This window comes from Pieris rapae, chromosome Z (genome assembly GCF_905147795.1).
Source record: "Pieris rapae chromosome Z, ilPieRapa1.1, whole genome shotgun sequence".
NCBI lineage: Eukaryota > Metazoa > Arthropoda > Insecta > Lepidoptera > Pieridae > Pieris > Pieris rapae.
This window is the reverse complement of record NC_059534.1, coordinates 10538120-10552034: the sequence shown is the minus strand read 5'-3', so window position 1 is coordinate 10552034 and position 13915 is coordinate 10538120. Positions and strand designations below refer to the sequence as shown.

At 33.0% G+C, this 13915-nt stretch overlaps 1 protein-coding gene across 1 annotated transcript; it reads right to left on the bottom strand.

Moving 5' to 3' along the window:
• LOC110997578 (protein dissatisfaction-like) lies at positions 1 to 7369 on the bottom strand. Its single transcript, XM_045634219.1, has 6 exons — positions 7254 to 7369; positions 6350 to 6465; positions 3608 to 3985; positions 1150 to 1521; positions 737 to 883; positions 1 to 439 (listed from the first exon to the last, which is right to left on the bottom strand). Exons 1-6 carry the CDS (start codon positions 7367 to 7369, stop codon positions 213 to 215), a joined length of 1356 nt encoding a protein of 451 aa, XP_045490175.1. The 3' UTR covers positions 1 to 212.
• Between the last annotated feature and the right edge of the window lie 6546 nt (positions 7370 to 13915).

Below are 13915 nucleotides of genomic sequence, written 5' to 3'. Positions count from 1 at the left end.
TTAATCTGTATTATCATTAAAAATCAAAGAAATTGGTTAAATTAAGAAATTGGTTAATAAAACCAACCAATGATATTTTGCATGTCTAAATAATGTTGATTTTCACCATCTCCAGCATACAGAAGTAATCTTCAAAATTCTAGTCTAACGTAGAAATTCTACGACGGCCTTAAAGCCATACTATACATATAACATATCAAAACAAAATTGATTCATATTGCTGTATATGTCAAAATGCGAATGAGCATTGTCTGAATATCACTGATCGTGGTGGAAGAGAAGAGAAGATATTCTAAGAAGTTCTCGTTCGCAATTAGACATATATTAGGTAGAAGTATCATGAGTTTTCCAAGACGAAAACTATCTTTGCTCGAACAGTGCTTCTGAAGATGGGTCAGAGCTTGCTCCTGAAGAACTTCGGCGTTTGGTATAGAGCAATCTGTAAATTAAGACTTTAATAAAATATATAATTAAATAATACGGTTCCAAGATTGTCTATAAGTATATATATTACCTATGAAAAAAATTAGAAACATTATGAATAAATTGTATGTAGCTGGTACTTCATCAATCAACGAATAAGTATAGTATTACATTGAGAAAATGCTGCCAGCGTTAATGGAACACTGCCACCAAACATTACAAATTTATCTTGTTGAAGTGTTGTCAAGAAATCTTGTTTATGTACAATCTTAACTAGGAGAAAAAGCACTCGTAGGAAGAATTTAGAAAATACCTGCTCGAAAAAGAAGTGCCGATTTTAGACAGTCATAGTCCAGCTTGTCGAGTCGGCTTCGCATTATTTTCTTTAATAAGAAAGTTATCTTCTTGATTTCGTCTTTAATGTTTGACCTTTTGGCAAGCATTGTTGGTGAGATGTGATCTAAAAATATAATAAACTGTTTTCTATGCACAACTAACATAAATTAATCACGAAATATGGGAAGAGAAAGAAGCGAAGACTTCAATACTTACTTTTAATGTAACTAAAGCAGAGACTAAAATTAATTAAATTTGCTGAATTTTTTAAATTTATCTTCAGATAAATTCAGTATCAAAGTTTTTACATTGACAATGGGAGTCTCAATTTGCGCTACATATCGACTCTACATCTCATTATAAATGGCATTTGATTATCTAGTCACTTACCTTCATCAAAAGAGAAGGAATACTGAGCGGCTGTTAATATAAAAAGCTCTTTCCAATTACACAGTAGAAGACAGGTCTGCTCCTTAAAGGACATTTGTCGGAAGGGTGATATACTGTGGAGCCATTTGACAGTTGCAACTAGGAGCTCTGCTGCCGGTGCGTACATATCTTCTGTGTTTATATTGAACGAACAAATTGGTCCGTAGGTAGCGAAACTTTTTACTGTACTCTCAGCTTGTCTTACGGTTTTCTCATCTGTGGTTATATTTTTATCTGTGTCCAAATTTTGGTCGTATTGTGCTTTGTCTTGTCGATCGAAATTTTTGGTGGTGCTTTGTTGATTTCCTTCTAATAATTTTTTTATCGTCAGTACTATACCGAAAGTATATTCGTTAAAAGCTAACTTATAAGTAGTACAAAGTACTCTTTTGTCTCTTTCTATCAAAATGTTTTGAAAAGAGACAAATGAGTTATAGTTAATTCGCTCAAATACGGATATTTTGTTTATGAGGTACAAGTAAGGTATAAGTAAGATACATTTTAAGTGATTTAACAAAATGTGACAAAATGTATTAAACTATTGTACAATTTTCTTCTCGAGTGTCAATTGTAAATTAAATAATCTTGAACTTTCATTTAGCACAGAAATATAAATATGATTAATGTATTGCACACTTGTTTTATTCGACATTAAAGTAAATAAATTATGAATTGCATGAGCAAAAATAAAAAGTTCGCATCAGTAAAGCAGTCGCAATTATAATATATTATACACTAGTAATATGTCGTAATATAATTTTAACTATGATTGTTTGGCACGCTGCATGCAATCCTCGAGCGATTTTTTAACTTAGAATTTGTTGTATCGTAAATATTTACGACATATTAATAATTATATTATTAATTAATACACATATAACCAATGCCGGATTCAAAGGTTAGGAAACCTCGGCCTCACAAAACAAAGGTCCCAAAATTATTGTCAAAAAAAAGTGGGCAGTTATTTTCAATAACCTTGCCTATTAGATTGACAAATGATGATGAAACCAATACAGAAATCTGAGGCCCTGGGCTAAAGTGCGCCACTGATTTATTGTTTCTATTTTTATTGTAGAAGCCCGGGGTACATATTATATAGCAATAGCATATACTTTAGTATTTTTAATTAACACAAAATATACAAACGAAGAACATACCCGAAATAGGATTTTCTTCATTCTTTCTTGCTTCCTCTGAACTTGATACTTCATCTTCTTTGATTTTTTCTGTCTTCAAATCAGTTTTATCGGGTCTATTGTAAAATGTTCCCAGCGGTGGTTCTATATGAATTAATGTAGAAACACACTTATAAGAAGAATTATAATAAATTTTCTTATATCGTATCTAACGAAATAAAAATCTCATTCGTGGGTGATATTCAGAGTCGATTATATGTTAAGAAATATTGATTTTTACATACAAGAGTAATACATAGCTTTTTTATATAAGAGGTAAACTGGCAGGAAGCTCATCTGATGTTAGGTGATCCTACCACCCTTCTGAAAAGGCTCATAATCTAGCCTTAAAAAGCCTCAACACTGAATCTTTCCTTAAGTAAGTACTCGTCGCTTGATTTTGATTGGTTACGCGTCCGAAGACACCACCAGTTCTGTTGTTAATAATATACAAATCTTTTAATAAATTATCATCATAATAATTTATGTATTTATTTATTAACACTTGGTTACATTACTTAAAAATTGAACATAATTAAATGAAAAGGAGGACAATTGGCGGCCTTATCGGTTTCGACCGATTTCTTCCAGGCAACCATTTTATATTAATATTTGATAGGTTTTCAAGTTAAGTTTGTCTACTGGAGCCAAATTGCAAGTGACGATGGCAAGTACAGTATAAGTACGATTCCATGGGAGATGAGCCGGGTGCTGGTATGCAACTTGATCAGATAAGTTGGCCCCTTCCCATCTACATGGAACCAACAACAGAGCGGCTGCAAAAACTAAAGCTTCCTTTTTTCCCATTCGGTGTCGAGACCCTTGGTCCGTATGGTCCTGTGCTTTAAGGGTTTTTAAGGACATATCTAAAAGGTTAGTCGACATCACAGGAGACCAAAGAGCTGACTCTACCTGGGACAAAGAATTAGTCTAGCTATTCAAAGGGGGAACGCTGCCAGTATTTTCGGAACCTTGTCTAAAGGGACTCCTTTTAATAATATTTTTTAATTATTAAATTTTTAGGTTAGTGTATATTTTAGATGTGTAAAGTAAATTATAAAATTATACTTTAAAAAAAAAGTTAACTTATATGGTTATACGCCATATTTTCAAAATATATTTTTGTGACCGATACTTTCATTCGATCTATACATCATATATAGCGACCCAATTAATCAAATCCCAAAGCATACAAACACATCATTAACCCAAAGTTTTACAGATTTTACATGCAGCTTACTCACTCTGCATAGATTCCCAAGTATGTAGACTTTCCGTCATAGATGGGGGATAGAAAATATTGCTCGATAAATATCTGGGATGTGACATGGAGTAGTGGAAGGAACCTGGGAATATCGGTACTTTAAAAGGATTCACAGGTGTCAATGGAGGTGTTACAAGTGAAGTAAGTGGCATATCCGAGAGACCGTCAATGTTTGAGAAATCTTGGAATGAATCCAGAAATTGCATTCGCCGTTCGGGTAATGTGTAAGGGAAATTGGTGTAAGGGGAAACGAGAGTAGAATTCGGGAATGGTTGTCGCGAGAAACCGTAGCCCAGTTTTTGTAGTGCCAGTTGCTGTTGATCGGTTATAGGCCTTGGAGCTCGTTCGTGTTGGACAGCTGAAATGAATTGAAATAGTAAATCTGAATATCAAAAATGGCATCCTGAGCCTAAGGTGGGTAGGCACATTTCTGAGCTGTTTATTTTTTAGATAAGCCTTTTCAGCCTGATTATTACCCAGCAGTCAGAACTCTGCAAAACGACAAGGCGGTGTAAAATAATCATTTATTGTGAATATAAATACATATAGCCTATATTGACAATCTTGTATGTTACATGTGGCCTTAATTCTACTTAGTTATTAACGAAATTAGGTTAAAGTAAATGTAAACAGTATCTTATTATTTTCTAGTAGACATCGGTTTCTTGATCGTCTTGCTTTTCAGCATAGGCCTCCCCAAGTGTTCTCCACAAAGATCTATATCTTGCTTTCCTCGTGCTTGTCACTCCTGCCACCTTTCTAATATCATCTTCCCATCTACGATGTTGTCTGCCTTTATTCTCGTTTTATGTCTAGGCCACCGTTCCATAACTTCTTTGGTCCATTTTTCCGTATGGCTTCTTATCAAAAATAGTGAATAAATGACTTTATTTCATTTAAGCTATAGCAAACTTATTATTGCTGTTATCTATACTAACTAAACTCAACTATCTCAGAACTTATAAAAAAATCACCGGCACTACGGTGGCTTTATCCCTGATTAGCCAATCTAATAGGCAAGTAGGTGATCAGAATATAAGAAATAATATTCGGTTAAGTAAGGGAAAACACAGAGCCTTTCTTATGTAGTTTGTAAATAATAAAAAGGTACGAATTAAGTGTTAATTATGTTTACCAACTTCATAATAAAAGGGATGTAATTTACATTGTCCTGTCGCTTGTTATTTGCTGCCAATTTGCATTTATTTGACATTACTTGACAGTTGAACTTGCTACTGATGTACAAATATAAATAAAAAAACTCAACTATTTATGGTCACTTCCCTCTAAAAACAGAACAGTTTCCCGCCTAATGGAATACTACTCAGGTGTCAGATGCAGCCATGTTTATTTTCTTGCCAATTGATTGCGGCGCGCGAAATGGGGCCTCTAAGATCAAATCCACGTTTAATTGTGTGATGTGAACAAATATTTATTTCATTAGTTAGTTTATTTTTGTAGAGCAATACTTAAACGTAATGTATGATTTAGATAATAACCGCGGACATAATATCCGTAGACAATGAATCAGTATAATTACAGTATTTTACAAATAGTACTATTTCTTACTATCATATTGCGTTTTCACTGTGATGAAAAGAGACAGACTCATTAATCTTTCATGAATAAGTGGTATAAGGTTAGGCATGAACAGTACCTACGTAAAATCGGGCAGCTACCACAATTCAAAAGTAACCATATATTTTGTAAAACTCAAAGCGATTATTGGAAGGATTTAGAAGCATAAATATGGGTCATCATTTTCATCATATATTCGACATTTTTACACAAGCCTCTATGACCTTCCGTGCGGTCATTTAGTATAGACTATATATATATGTATATTGGTGAGAGTCATGCATTTTCCCTCGCTCCACAATCGTAATGGTCGAAAACTTTAGAGTTTAGATGTATAGACATAATTTCGATGGTACATATACAAATTTTCTACAGCTTAAACAAAATATTTTTTGTAACCATCTTGCTTTATAGCTTATAGCCCGGAGTTACTGGGTATTAATAGCTTCGGGCTGAAAAGGCTAAAAATTTGCTTGACTAGAAATAACTAAACAACACGAAAATTTTTTAGTTATTTCTAGTGCTATCCAAGACCGATTATGAAGGTGATTTTTTTTTGATATATACTCTTATTATTCATATATGAAAATCTACACATAAAAGAAAGAAATACAATAGGCTATTATTATTAGAAAAAAAGTAAAATCTTAACGTAAAGTCGTATAGTTTTTACACAATTAAAAGTGAAGAAAATGTTAATGGAATATGTCATTTTTCTAGTACCGGCGTGTGAACTACGGGCTGCCGCTGATAGTAGGGTAAACGCCCCTGATTTTTTCTCGCCTTGTGTACCGCAAATACTTGAGCATCTAATGGAAAAGACATGCTGAGGAACCCTGAATAAATACTTTATTGCGACAAGTGCTCGGTCGTGTACATTCAATTTCTGCGTGATTTTATTTGGCGGTCATCACACCTAAATGGAGAGTGTGGGAGTGTGAACATAGGCCTCTCTGATACAGCGATAAAACAATATTATTTATAATTAGGGTACTAGTTTCGCCAATTATATAAATCAAGCAACAATAGTAAGAATGAACATTATGAAAATCTTATGGAAAATTTCAATCTTCAGGAAAATATAGAATAATATTAACAGTATCAACCTCAATATCTTAATAATATGATTAATGTGTCAACTTACCGTCTTTCTTCATATTCACGCGGAGACATTTTGAGAAGCGACACGCTTGGCATTGGTTTCTTCGATTGACATCCACCACGCATCGTCCGTTTTCTTTGCAAACGTAGTCTAAATTTCTACAACGACGAAGAATTCCTTTAATTAATAGAATCAATAATGCAATCCATCGCAGCTATCAAAATCTCTTAAATCTAAAGTAGTCTTTGGTGATTCGTTACTACAATATTTTGGGGTCAACTTGAGAAGACACGGTAAATTCATTTAAAAAAAATTACTTACCTAAAAAATTGAAGCTATACAGTAAATTGTATTATCAGAGGATTCAATGTAATAACCGATAAATATTGTTACACGTTTTTATGGAAGTCCGAATAATTTTGATGGCATTATTTTTATTCCTAAAAGATGGCGCGAGGCTCTTCTTACGCTACGGAAAGCCTACGCACTTGCTACGCCGTACTTAAATGACTTTCTAGTACAACTAAACATGTCTCAAAATATAATGTAGAGTTCCAAAATTTCCAAAATACAATCTTTAAATCACATTTTGTCTTGGCATGATTAACTTGTTCAAATTCAAACTCAAAAATATCTTTATTCATATAGGTTAACATGTACACTTATGAACGTCAAAAAAACAAATTAAATTAATTATAAATTTACATTTACAACCAGTTTGCAATATTCCTACAGATATTTAAAAGAGTAATATCTATGTACTATACGTTACACCCAAAAGTCAAAATTGTAAACCGATATTAAAAGAGACAAAAGCTAAACGAAATTAAAGAAACATTTGCAGCATAACCACACTAACAAAAGATGCCACTGACTGATGCATTTGGAAAGTAAAATGTGCTAAATAAATATGTCAAACCTGCAGTTATTTTTGAACTTCACTCACCGTCGTATGCTTCGTTTGAAGAACCCTCTGCAGCCATCACAGGAAGGAACGCCATAGTGTTTGCCTGAAGCTTTATCTCCACAAACACGGCAAAGTATCTCTGGTTTTGACTCCATTGCCAGCTATAAAATATTGATTTTAAATCCTCCTTGAATATAAGAGCGGTTCTATTTATTTACATGTCCGATGTGGTGTACTTTATTCAATCCGTAATATTATGTTCATAAGTGAAGCTAACCCGTACTATGTTTTAATTTGATAGTAGAAATAATAGATACTGAAAACTGAATTTCTTTACATCAGTTTATCTGTGGTTTATGAGGTTACTAATATTATTTTTGAACACAGAAAAAAGGCTTATGACAGGTTATTACAAAAGTATTAGGTAATGCTGCCAGTACACCGTTATCAATTTTTTAAAATTCATTTTAAAATTCTATTTATCATTTTATTATTATACCTATATAGGTTAAAAATATTGTAAATACTTTACATTTAAGTGTTGATAAATTGATTATAATATTCATTTATTAAAAATTATGATAATATTAATCCTTAAAATATTAAAGAATAATTCAACATCATTTGCATATTACCGTAAAGTATTGAAAATGCGTAAACTTTTTCAACAATGGTTCAATCAATTTGCAATAACTTTGAAAGGAATGTGTTGCGTCATCTCGAAAGAATATTAGTAATCAATTGATAAAATTCAAATAAGGGATGTCATAATGTCACCTTCGAAGGGGTATGGATGAGTTTTTGATAGATTTTGTTAGCGCATCGTTGGCATCGACAGCTGTGGTTTTAAAATATCATTTGCCGCAACATTACCTAAATATATAAAGTAGAAAATGGTCGCCTAACTTCATGAGATTATAACTAACTATTATTAATATTATAATTTTTTATAAAACAGTGGGCAAACGGCAGGAGGCTCATCTGATGTTAAGTGATACCGCCGCCCATGGACACTCTCAATGGGGCTCGCGAGTGCGTTGCCGGTCTTTTAAGAATTGGTACGCTCTTTTCTTGAAGGTCCCTACACCCTAAGTCGAATTGGTTCGGATATATGTACTTCAAATTATCTATCAACTTGGGCTGGGGTCTGTGATGGTGGAGATTACGACTGAAAGACAACCTTAATAAAACAATCAATCAGATTATCCAGGTCCAGCTTTAACCATTACAGACCTGTCAGGAATTATCGGCTAAAGCGAGCTGAACACAATATGATGTAGTTTTTGTCATTATGGAATGTTTATTTTGGTTTCATAAATTAAATTCAAGTGTACATTTTGGAATATCTATTTTGTTCTCTTGTATTCTCGTGCAGTGGTTAAGACGGTATTTCTGAAAGGCATAAACATCTGTAATACTTTTTCATTATTATAAAGAAGTTATACAAAGATTTATCACAGGGTCAAAAACCCTACCACGAAGATCAGAACGTTCATTTCATATAATGACGCCTTTAGGAACTTCGGTAAAAATATATATAACCCAGAAACTTAATTGTTTTTTTGACATATACGACACAAAACTTCTTATAAGCTGGTCATAAATTAAACCGTAAAATGATACGATATAAATTAAACAGTATATAATAAAATACACAGCCAATATAAATAAATATAAAGCATATGAAATAGTTATTTAGATACATACTAAAACCACAAACACACACAGCTCAATCAGACCATATTTTCGGTGTATTAACTGTCATGTAAGTGCTTATAATTTGACCTCATGTCAAATTTTTGGGGACAACAAATTAAAATCAACTTTATTAGTTGGTAATACAGTCTGTTATTGTATGTGCGGGGAAGTAAATTATGAACAAGTGATACCATTCCCACGCAGCTCGTGTCGGGTTTGACTTTATTGTTAAATTATGACTAAAGATGATGACGGAATATTGATAACCATATTCAGCCCTCGGTTCTTTGTCTATTTATTTATTTATTAAGTTTACGACATCATACATAGTACTAAATCTACTGATTATTTTACAAAATCTTCCATTTAAAATGTACAACAATTTAAGTAAACATACGTTAAAACATATATAAGATAAGCACACAAAAAACTAAAATAAAATAAAATTACCAGAATTTTTTTGGTACTTAAAGTAGAAAAAAATATCAGCTAAACAGCGAATTAGGCTCGAGAAATGTACCCAAGTGTGTTTGGCTTTCTTAAACCAATCAGCCTACTACCGAATATATTCAGCTACGGATAAGCAACACTATGTTAAATAAAATATATGAAGTTACAATAAAATTTACAATTTTCTTAACATAGTAACAACACTATTGATAATTAAAAATATAACGTTAAAATAAATTAAAAAATGTTGGTGACGGTGGCAGTGTTTGTCAATAGGACCTCTATTTCCTCGTTATATTGCGATACTTATTCACTATAAAACGGGGGAAACACCACCTCGGGGTCACCGCTATTATCTACGAAGCACCAACTTAAAGCTTCAATTAGCGCCAGTGCACTTAAACCCCACAGGCCAGGAGCCACTTCAAAGAGTACAAAACCAAAGTTGTAGGAAAGACTTATAATTGAGCCGTTTCTTATTTTTCTTGTGCTCTGTGGTCGAGGGAGACGGGGATAACGTGTCAACGCTTGAAGCATCCCATCCCATCCTCCAAGGAGTCAAAGGGATCCGCTTTCATCGCTTTTTCTCTCCCTCTTCAGCCTGATGTTTCTCTCTCATTAGACTGAAGAGTTACCTATGTCAGCAATGAAACATTTAGAGCGGACTTGTATATAACACAGGTTTTTATCCACCCGGTTGATGAGCGGCTACATAGACTTTAGCCTTTTATGGTATCAACCCAGTTAGCTTAGCTGAATAAGGACCAAAATATATATTTTATCGGGAACTAAATTAGATCCTCCGAGTCCACAGAACTAATATAAAAGTGGTTAGGCGTCACGTGTGTATGATCATTAAACCTGCTTTACAAGTGCAAACAATTTAACATAATACATAAGGTCGCACGTGCTAAACAAATAGCGGGGAAACATTTTGTATAGGGTTGGTATAATATTTTATATTTTAACTGTTCGATATTTTATCATATCTTTAAAATCTTTTAACTTCTGGACCTTAGCTATTGGGCTTGGGGGTTGGCAGTCAGTAGTTGCCCTGCTCGAGCAACCTTAGAATGGAGGCAGTTCCTCGACATCCTTGCTCCACAAATATACCGGAATTACATCCAATACGATCAATACATCAGTTTTCTATAAATGATGACAATTCTTAAACACTATTGTATTTATAAATGTGCTCAGAAAGTAAGAAATGCATAAATAATAGTATATTGTTTGTGTGTGTGTTGGAAATAAATATTCATAAATAATACTGTTAAAATGTTTTAACCTGACAACCCTATGCTCGTATGATGACTATGTTTTTGATTTAAATCAATTAGGGTTAATCTGATACCATACCCTTAAATATTAAAATGCATTATAATTTTAACGCAGTGTACAAATTCATTCAGTTGATAAAGATGACTACTATATTTGTATTTGGCTAGATTAGTTAACCTCATACTCTAATAGATTGCTGACGTCTTTTCGGCTTGGTATACAGCGACAACTGACTTTTAAAACACAGAATCGGACTTTCTTTGAGCCTAGTTCAGTCTGTAGATCGAGACTGATATGAAGATATCCTAGAATAGACTTTCAAACATGTTGCTCGAGCGCAGATGAAAAAATTTTGCCACAGAAATGTCAAATATCAAATAGGACAACTAGTGACTGTCAAGAGATTCAATTAACTCTCTGATTTAACTACTTCACTGCGACATACATATTCCGCCTAACTTGGAAACGGAAATGTTTACAGTGACCGGTAAACATTTCAGTACGCTTACTGAACCATATTAAATATTTTAGATTATTATTTAAGATGATATGACTAGTTCAATCCAACCAAGGTTTAAACTCACTTAATTGTGACCGGCTTATAAAAGTTGTTCAAGTTATAATCGATCCATTATGTCAGTGAAATGTCAAATGACCACATGTTTTGACAACGCGACTAGCGTGACTCGACCACAATTATACCGTATGGCGAAGAAACGGCGATTATATATGAATGATAAATGATATGTGATTGCTGTTATGAACCTCCAAATACTTTAATTAATGGCAATGAGCTGTCTTTGAAAATACAAAATGCACCAAAAATAATACAAATACAATATCGTATCTCTCCTGCATTGACATATATAAAACATTATTGCTGTTCATTTGTTTCAAATTCGAGAATTAATATTTTCAATTGAAATATTTGTGGAAGAACGGGGTACGAATAAATGGTAAAAACATAAATTATTTTATTTTCCGGTACTATTCGAGTCTTGCTGATTTTTTAGAAATATCAGTTTGATAACATTTTACAGAAAATATGTAGATATAGTCATCTAGTTTTACAGCCTCACTATTTTGGTAAGGTATTTATTAAAATATTTGATTAAATATAATTCTTATATGTATTCACTTTAGCAATATTAGTAATAAAGACACACAAGTGTCCTAGTTACTTTTCCTCTTATAAGGACAATAATGTATCAATAAATAAAATAAATATTATCAAATGGCTGATCCAAGGCATTATTTTCCTTGTTCCAGCGAACTTCATACCTATTATCCTTTTTGAAAACCTAAAATACGACATTATCAGAGTATTGTGGATATATCTTGTCGCTTCAAAATATTTATGAATAAGTTCTTTAATTTGAGGGGATATTTTATTTTCAACGAGATGACGTTAAATGTTTGACACTTACGAAACCCATTAACACTGTGGGTTTTTTTGGAATAATTGGAACAAATACAACAAATCAAAAACCATGATAAATGGTCCGACCTTTCTCGAGTAATCGTAACATGTGTTCGAACAAACCCGTCTTATTATATAGTTTAATGCCTTAATTTTTTAATATGTACATATTAAATTTTATTTAAAAAATTAAAGCAGTATTGTTTTTAGTTTTAGTTTTTATTTAACCGGACATGGCCGATCATTGGAATTCTGTGGGAACACAATATTTTGTACAGCTTAATTATTTAATTAAATATTATTCAAAACAAAAATCACACATAAAAAGTAACGTAAACGCCAATGTCAGACATTTCTTTCGTGCTAATGCAGAACCCAATTTTTTTATATACGTTCGAATATTTTAAGTCGGATTTGGTATCTTAAAATTTCATATTGCTTCATATTGGTATCTTAAAATTTATTGCGTCGCGGCGTTGAAATAGGTAGAAATCACTAGAAGCTAACTCCGGTGAATAATGTTTGACTGTTCCAGAAAGAAACCACCCGTTTTCTTACTGGCGAATAAAGCCATATTCGTCCACACATATTATTCGAGTCAAAAATCCATCAGACTACAAGGTTTGTCAAGCCCAAACCTTTATAAAAATTTTAGTCTCCTTTATTTTTGTGCGTCAAACGAATGAATAAAATAAATTTCTAGTATTTTTATTGTTATTAAGGTACACCTGAACGCGCTTAATTAATACCGAACTATCGAACCAAAGGAAGGCTTAGGTATATGTTATGGTTGTAAATTGAAAGAAATATCAAATTACTGTTGAAAAGTCGTAAACAATATTAAATAAAACACGAAACCCACGGGGATATGGCGGAAAGCAAATCTGCGTGCGGAAGCTAAATATTTATATCCTTCATCCCAATTTTGTCCTCCATCAGTTTTGTCAAAGAAATACTGAATTGGGATGAAGGTAAAATTTCTTATAACCAAATATCGATTTATTTATAAACGGGCAGTGAGAAGGACATCAATCAATATCATCCTACATTACATATACAATGAAAGAAATATGAGTTTTTTATTTATATTTGCAAACTGAAAAAGTTTTCTGAATGTTAAGCAAGGTTAGGCCGAACCTACTGCGTTGTTGTTGTTGTCTGATATGTAAATATTGGAATGTCGTCATGGTTTGTTCCAGATACGTCGCATTTAAGTATGAAAAAACTGAATTAATGTACCTTGGCGTTCGGTTTGATTTTGTATTTCTAGCCGGAAGAATATGACAAACACAAATGTATGGGACATTTCTGTCTGTTTCAAGATAAAGCTGCTCCCATTTTTATTTATAGTGAACAAAATAAATAGACTCACCTAGCTCCACGACGTCTCACTTTGCTTTAACGTCCGGTTTTAAGCAGGGCGGGTTACGATCAGGGTAGCGATGCTAGGGGCGGTGCCATCCCTAACAAAGCACGCTCATTGGCCGCTTTCAGTAGGCGTTTGACTAGACTGTGTCGATTGACTTTCGACCCATACATACTACTTTCCGATTGCGTAAGTGAACAAGATTTCGTTCGTTCAATTTTATGGAGCCCACAATGCCATGATGTGTTTGGTGGGTTCACACTAGTGTAAAAATTATTTTATGAGGATACCAAGGTCGAAAAACATTTTTCTGCATTGGTAAGTTCTCAGTGCATAATCAGTTACGCTGCCGGTGTATTATTTGTTTTATTAAGGACTTAAACCTTTCAAAGTGTGAAAATTAACAAATTTGATATGTTATCTAATTATTATTTGGAAAACAAATACATACTAATCCATTCAATTAACATTTGCCAAAATTATAGC

Bases quoted from the DNA above. Each gene is read 5' to 3' on its own strand.
- LOC110997578 (XM_045634219.1), bottom strand. From the start codon at position 7,369: ATGGAGTCAAAACCAGAGATACTTTGCCGTGTTTGTGGAGATAAAGCT. The intron at 6,466-7,253 runs GTGAGTGAAGTT...TCGTCGTTGTAG, and splicing joins TTCAAACGAAGCATACGACG to AAATTTAGACTACGTTTGCA. The intron at 440-736 runs GTATTTTCTAAA...CTTAATTTACAG, and splicing joins GGCACTTCTTTTTCGAGCAG to ATTGCTCTATACCAAACGCC.